Below are 6,528 nucleotides of genomic sequence, written 5' to 3' on the forward strand. Positions count from 1 at the left end.
AAATTGGTATCTAATTAGCAACCAATGTTTTTGTTACCAAATTTAGAAACTAAATAATTGGTAGTTAAAATCTTAGTTGCTAATTAGATATCAATTTAACAACTATTTATCAATAATATGAAATAATAGAAACTAATTTAGAAATTAATTATTTTTTAGTTTCTAAAATATTTTTTATTTTAGTTCCTATTATAACTAATTATTTTGGTTTCTAAAAATTGATTTTTATTTGATGAGGTTGTAAATAAAGATTAAAATATATAACTAAAAGATAACTACTACTGCTTTTAAATTTTTATAAAGTCAGATGAAACAATAATAAACATCATTTTCATTTCAGAACAGACAAATGGAAATGAATGGAGGTATGATTAATGCGCAAAAGACAAAAAAAACTTAACCTTTATTGAGATTTCTCTGTTGGGAAGATATCCTGCAGTTTCGGATTGAAGAATCAGAGTGCATATATTAAAGCTTTTTTTTTTTTTAAATGGGACTGAGAATTATTAAAATGAAATTTCAATTTTAACAAGAGAAAAATAAAAGTTAAAGAAATATATGATAATAAATCTTGGATTTTTGTATTTAAATTTTAGCCTATTTATAGGCGCATAGGAAGAGGTGAAGAAAGGGTTAAGAAGTAGAACTGTTAATTTATTAAAGGTTTAGAGTTTAGAAAGTGGAAAGAGAAAAAATGATTAAAGTTTGAGTAGTTACAGAGGGAAAAGAGAAAGGGAGAGAATGTAGGTTCTTTCCAATTAGTGTGATGTTTAGAGTATTCTACTACAAGTTTATGTTATATGATTACACAGTAATTATTGTTATTATAGTGCATTAATTATAACACATTTATCTTTTCCAAATAAAAAGTAATTGTTCCTCGCTTGGCGTGGTTGTTGTCCCCACTTTGTTCTAAGATTCAGATTGGATCATGCAGCAGCAAGTTGGTGAAGGACTGAAAGTGTAGTACCCTCAGATTTTGTTTTAAGTTAGCAAGTCAGAATAGTCTATTCCTTCAGCACTTTCTAAAATTTCTTTATTCATTTCTAAATTCTTCTTTTTCCCTTTGAAGGGAAACCTTAATCATTCTTTTGCTTCAGATAAGCAATGTTCCCTCAGAATATTCAACACTCCTATCTTTCACACAAAAAATACTTCTTTCTACGCCCAGGGTCCTGCAGGATCAATTTTGGCCTTTTGTTCTAGGACACACCACATACTAGTTGTGGTCATATAACAAATATCATGACATGCATATTTAGTTCTAGCTTTTTCTCTGCACCAACCATCATCAAGTGAGGGTCTCTTCTGCATCATTATTTTCTTTGTTACTAGTTCTATTTGATATCTGATCTGGGTCACCTTTTTTTTTTTTCTTCTGGGACCGGTTTTCTCCCACCCCATTTCACACTGCTTGCTTTGTGTTTGTTTCTTGTTTTCACCAAATCTCAGAATTCAAGAGAACATCCTTGTGTTTTGTTTTTCCGAATTCTAATTTGGTGACAAGTTCCTTCATTTAGGATGTCACAAGCAATCACTGGTTAGACACTTTACTTTTGGTTTTCAGGTCTCTTTGTTGCAATTGAGTTGTGAGGGTATTTTGAATTTAGGTTTTATTTATATTTGGAGATCATACATGTAGACTTGTAGGGTGGTTTTGGGGTTAAGATAATGGGATCTCAAGGTGGGGCAGTCCAGGAGCCAAAGAGTGGGTGTTTGGCTAGGGAAGGGTCTTTGTACAATCTCACCCTTGATGAGGTGCACAACCAGCTTGGAAATTTGGGGAAACCCTTAGGAAGCATGAATCTGGATGAGCTGCTCAAGGGTGTGTGGTCTGCTGAATCTGGAAGTGATGCATACATGCAGCAAGGTCAGGTAGCTTCTGCTGGATCATCTTTGAATCCTCAAGGGAGTCTAACATTGTGTGGGGATCTTAGCAAGAAAACTATTGATGAGGTTTGGAGAGATATGCAACAGAAGAAGAGTGTTAGTCAGGAAAGAGAAAGACAGCCTACACTGGGTGAGATGACCCTGGAGGATTTCTTGGTGAAGGCTGGTGTGACTACTGAGCCTTTCTCTAATGAGGATAGTGCCATGGCCATGCCAGGGGTTGATTCCCAACACAACACATCACAACATGCTCATTGGCTGCAATACGAGCTCCCTTCAGTGCAGCAACAGCCACAACAACAACATCAAAATCAGCAGAATAGTATGATGCCAGGTTTTTCAGGTTTTATGACTGTTCAACAGCCTATGCCGATTGTGGTGAATCCGATTCTGGATGCAGGATACTCTGAAGCAATGCCATCTTCTTTGATGGGTGCCTTATCGGATTCACAAACTGCAGGTAGGAAAAGGGCTGCCTCAGGTAATGTGATTGAGAAAACTGTTGAGAGGAGGCAGAAGAGGATGATTAAAAATAGGGAATCCGCAGCTCGATCCCGGGCTAGAAAACAGGTTATTTTTGTTTTTTTTTTTGCATGGTGTGTTGCTTTGAAGTCTTGTTGTTTTCCTTTTTTTTATACAATGCTGTGTATATTTGAATGGACAGGCTTACACACATGAACTGGAGATTAAAGTTTGGCATTTAGAAGAAGAGAACGAAAGACTTAAAAGACAGAATGTATGTTTGAATTCCTTTGTCTGTATGTGTCTTTGCTTTATTCTTGTCTGCTGGTATTTGTTGGCCAGATTGATAAATGCCATATTGGTTAGGCAATGAATGGTTGAAATGTTTGTTGGTGATTTAGTTTAGCCAGCCAACGGTTTTTTTATTAAGTGGAGTGTTTAAACCAATTCAACTTCAACTACAATTTAATAATCGCCATTTAACTTCAATTTTTTTTAAACATTTTGATTTTTCTTGGATATGATTTTCCTCTCTTCTAATTACACTATTGAAATGAAGCAGGCCATGACCTTAGGCTGGTGAGCTACTTTTAGTCTGGTCATATTCTCTGTTTTCCTTTGTTCTCTTCTTTCCTTATGCATGCATTATTCTGAATATTCTTTATTTGAAAATTTTGTCTGTGCCTAGTTTCTTGGAATTAGCCCTAGAAGACATACAATTTCAGGACATGTTCATTTTGATTGTGACAATTTCTTTCATGGAAACAAGTTCTGATTAATGATGATTTCTGAATTTGTTCGGTCTAAAATATTTTCTCCTTTCTTTAGCAATGAAATATACTTTTTTTCCTGATTAATGTTTTCGAGGGTGTATAGTATTAACACTCTGTCTGCCATGGCTCCAAGGAATTTGTTTCAAATTTTTGGGTAAAAGAGTTGCAGAAAGTGTAGGATTTTATGCTGATGACTTCATCAGAGAGTTTATGGTGATAGATAAAAGTGAAATATTTAGTGCTTGAATTGAGCACGTAATTTGAACACCTATACAAAGAACAGATCAGGGTTCTTTAAAGTAGGACATATGATAGAGACTCTAAGATTTTGTGACCATATCAGGTGAAGAAAAAAGTGCTGAGAAGGATCATAAGGAGGTAGCTCAGCAGACTTCTCTAGAACTCATTGTTGTGTGACAAAATAAAAAAGATAAACAACTTGTGTACGAGTAAATACTCCTGAATTTTTTCTACCCCTTGATTACAAATAATTATATAACAGTTAAGAAATTTAGTGTGTTACATACTAACTCCAGACGTTTAAATTGTTTCCAAACTTGAGATAAGGTGTTTGACTTCTCTCCCTTCCTTATCTGGAAATGTATTCTCTGTAGTGTGGAGAGGTACGGAGATTTCAATGTGAAAAAAATATTCACTTTGGCTAAAGATAGCCAGGTGCCTAGTTTGGACTTTGGAGCACTTTGTGGCATATGGCCAACCATTTTGCTTGCAGTTAGTCTGGCTGCCGCATTTCAAGTCAATGATAATAATCAGTAAATGCACAAAACTAAACCTGATTCTATTGAAATTGGAAGAAATAAGTTGTGAATGGTAATAATCTTGATCATAAATATCTGCTTTCTGTTGGTGTTGTGAATTGTACAATTCTAGAATGATTTGATCTTTGAAGCATTTAATTATTATGTGTGTTCAGAACTATGTCTGCAGCCTTAAGTAATTCCATTTGGAATCACCTAGTCTTGTACTGATCACAAAAAGGTGAATTTATAATGTGAGCCCACATATGATTGTATATTGTTGTAATATTATTCTCATACCACTGTTGGCATAAATCCTTTTTAGTTTGTCTTCAGTTTTGATGTAACATTTGGTGGATCCATCTCTTCATTGTAACTTTACTGCTGATAAAACTAAAGGGAACCTGCCAGTTATAAAAGTCTTACAATAAATCTTCAGCTATGTGAATTTCAGCAGAAGAGCATGAAAATGACTAATATTTATATCGTAAAAGTGACCATTCTTTTAAAATATATAAAAAAGAAAGATAACATTTCATGATTAAGCCAATTGTCTGTGGTTGTCCTTTTGTGGAATCAAAAGGAAATATCTGTAGTTAGATTTTAATAATAGATGAGCATGCATAATTTATCCACACCAGTTATATATATCTTAGAACTTTCTTGGACAAGCTTCTCGATCGTAAAACTTGAAGGACCTGTGTCAGTAAGATGGCTTTACCCTTCCAAAATGATCTTTGAACCAACAATATGGTATACTGTCAGCTAATATTTTGAGGTTGCAACCAACCAATCATAATTGTGTTTGTTTTTCTTCAATTTACTGAATTATTTACATTGTTGAATAGAAAATAGCAAACAAAAATAGTTTTGTGTAATAGTAGCTTTGGAGATGGTACTAGATGATTTATCTCTGCTCATAGTAACTGTTCTTTTATGATCTTTCTTGCAGGAGATAGAGAAGGTATTGCCAAGTGCACCGCCACCTGACCCTAAACATCAGCTTCGCAGAACTAGTTCAGCTCCCCTTTGATGGCTTCACTGCAAACGAGTTTCTGCCAAACTTTCATGCACTTCCATAGATATCATTTGCGACATATATGCTTGGCACTCAAGTTTCCAACATTTGGAAATCTATTTTCTCTGGGAAGTGCTGCTATTTATTCTCCTCAGCATGTCCCCTTGTAAGAGTGTTTTCCTATATGTACATTTTATAAGCCCCACTTCCAACTTACTCTGCACTATAAGCATGCTGTAGTCTAATTTTGAACACAGTATATCTTTAATACCATTTCTGAGGACAGAACAATAGATATAGTAATATAGATGATTTGATGTTGTTCTTCAGTTAAATTTGAAGTTTTTATGTAACTTGTGCTTTAAAAGGTCATATAAAGGTTGCTGCATTTTACTGAGATGAAATTTCAATTTTAATTGAAGAACAGAAAGAGGAACATCTATAAAATTACACTTTTGTTTTGACCTTTTTCGTATGTCCTATTCTGTTGAGGGTGCAGTGCAATCTATGACCATTACCTGGTTGCATTGCTATAACCAGTTAACCCTTTGGTTTTATACTAATTTTCTTGAGGAGAAATGCTAGCAACTTAGTGTTTTCCCACCTGTACAATGCAAATGTCAACCTTTGCACAGAAAATTGGTTTTTGATTTGAAGTTACTAACTGTAGAATGATTGGAAAATTGACGGGAGATTCCAATCAATATTGAGGTGACTACACCAAAAAAGAAGTTTGAGGTGAAAGAACGTGATACCAAAGAAATGAATTATATGTGATTGTTTTAAAACCAAAATTGCTTTGGTACCTAAAAGTATATTTGACTAAACGCAAAATAAGAATGTGCAGTAAGAAACATTTGAGTCCCTTAAAATAAGAAAATTCCAAAGTCTCCAAAAGTGCAATTTTTTAATATTATAGTCCAAGAATAAAACCACCGGTATCACCAAAAGAAAATAGTCTAAGATTAATAAGTTAGGTGGTTTAAGTGATATTCTTTAATATAAGTTTTAGAGACTTATTTTTATCTTTTTTAGTTTAGGGCATGCTTAAAGAGATTTTTTACTTTAAGTTGTGTCTTGAATCTGTTCAATGAAATTCTCTCCAATGGTAAAGGTGCCAAAATAATCGTTTAATCTGAGTTTTTGAATCCTAAAATTGATTTTCTTTCTTTTTTATTATTTTAGATATGAATTGTATTGTTTGTCATTTTGAGTTTCTATTTGCTTAGTTTTATTGCACACTCTATTCCATTGATCCGATAATTTATCTCCTGCGTAATTTTTTCGTCCAAATTTATTAAGAAATTGTGTTTGAGCAAAGTCGGTTTATGCTCCAAAGCTAAACTTTTTTTAAGCAACTATCTTTAGCATTTATCAACCCTCTTAAACACTATCGGGGAAGATGATTTTTTTAATTAATGTGATATAGTTTTACATTTTCACATATTTTATAAGCGTTTTACACTAATATTTTTTATTGTATTGAAAATTTTACATCTTCAGTACAAAGTTGATTTGAGATGGAAATTTTAATTATGTATCACTTTACTTCAATACTATTTGTATCTAAATTCAATTTTCTTAATGGACTTTCTTCATAACGACTTTCCATTAAAATATATAGTGC

At 33.4% G+C, this 6,528-nt stretch overlaps 1 protein-coding gene across 2 annotated transcripts; it reads left to right on the forward strand.

Moving 5' to 3' along the window:
* The first annotated feature begins 743 nt into the window (after positions 1-743).
* Positions 744-5,376, forward strand: LOC137813758 (ABSCISIC ACID-INSENSITIVE 5-like protein 2). Of its 2 annotated transcripts, XM_068616173.1 has the most exons (3): positions 744-2,460; positions 2,555-2,626; positions 4,836-5,376. In XM_068616173.1, exons 1-3 carry the CDS (start codon positions 1,672-1,674, stop codon positions 4,914-4,916), a joined length of 942 nt encoding a protein of 313 aa, XP_068472274.1. In that variant the 5' UTR covers positions 744-1,671; the 3' UTR covers positions 4,917-5,376. The 2 variants fall into 2 exon arrangements, with proteins under 2 accessions (XP_068472274.1, XP_068472275.1); XM_068616174.1 differs by lacking the exon at positions 2,555-2,626 and having other exon boundaries at positions 892-2,460.
* Positions 5,377-6,528: the final 1,152 nt, after the last annotated feature.

Source organism: Phaseolus vulgaris, chromosome 1 (genome assembly GCF_000499845.2).
Source record: "Phaseolus vulgaris cultivar G19833 chromosome 1, P. vulgaris v2.0, whole genome shotgun sequence".
Taxonomy (NCBI): domain Eukaryota; kingdom Viridiplantae; phylum Streptophyta; class Magnoliopsida; order Fabales; family Fabaceae; genus Phaseolus; species Phaseolus vulgaris.

What these genes read in the sequence shown, in the direction of transcription:
- LOC137813758 (XM_068616173.1), top strand. Translation starts at nt 1,672, where the DNA reads ATGGGATCTCAAGGTGGGGCAGTCCAGGAGCCAAAGAGTGGGTGTTTG. An exon ending in GATCCCGGGCTAGAAAACAG is followed by an intron (nt 2,461 to 2,554) that starts GTTATTTTTGTT and finishes TTGAATGGACAG; the next exon opens with GCTTACACACATGAACTGGA. An exon ending in AAAGACTTAAAAGACAGAAT is followed by an intron (nt 2,627 to 4,835) that starts GTATGTTTGAAT and finishes TCTTTCTTGCAG; the next exon opens with GAGATAGAGAAGGTATTGCC.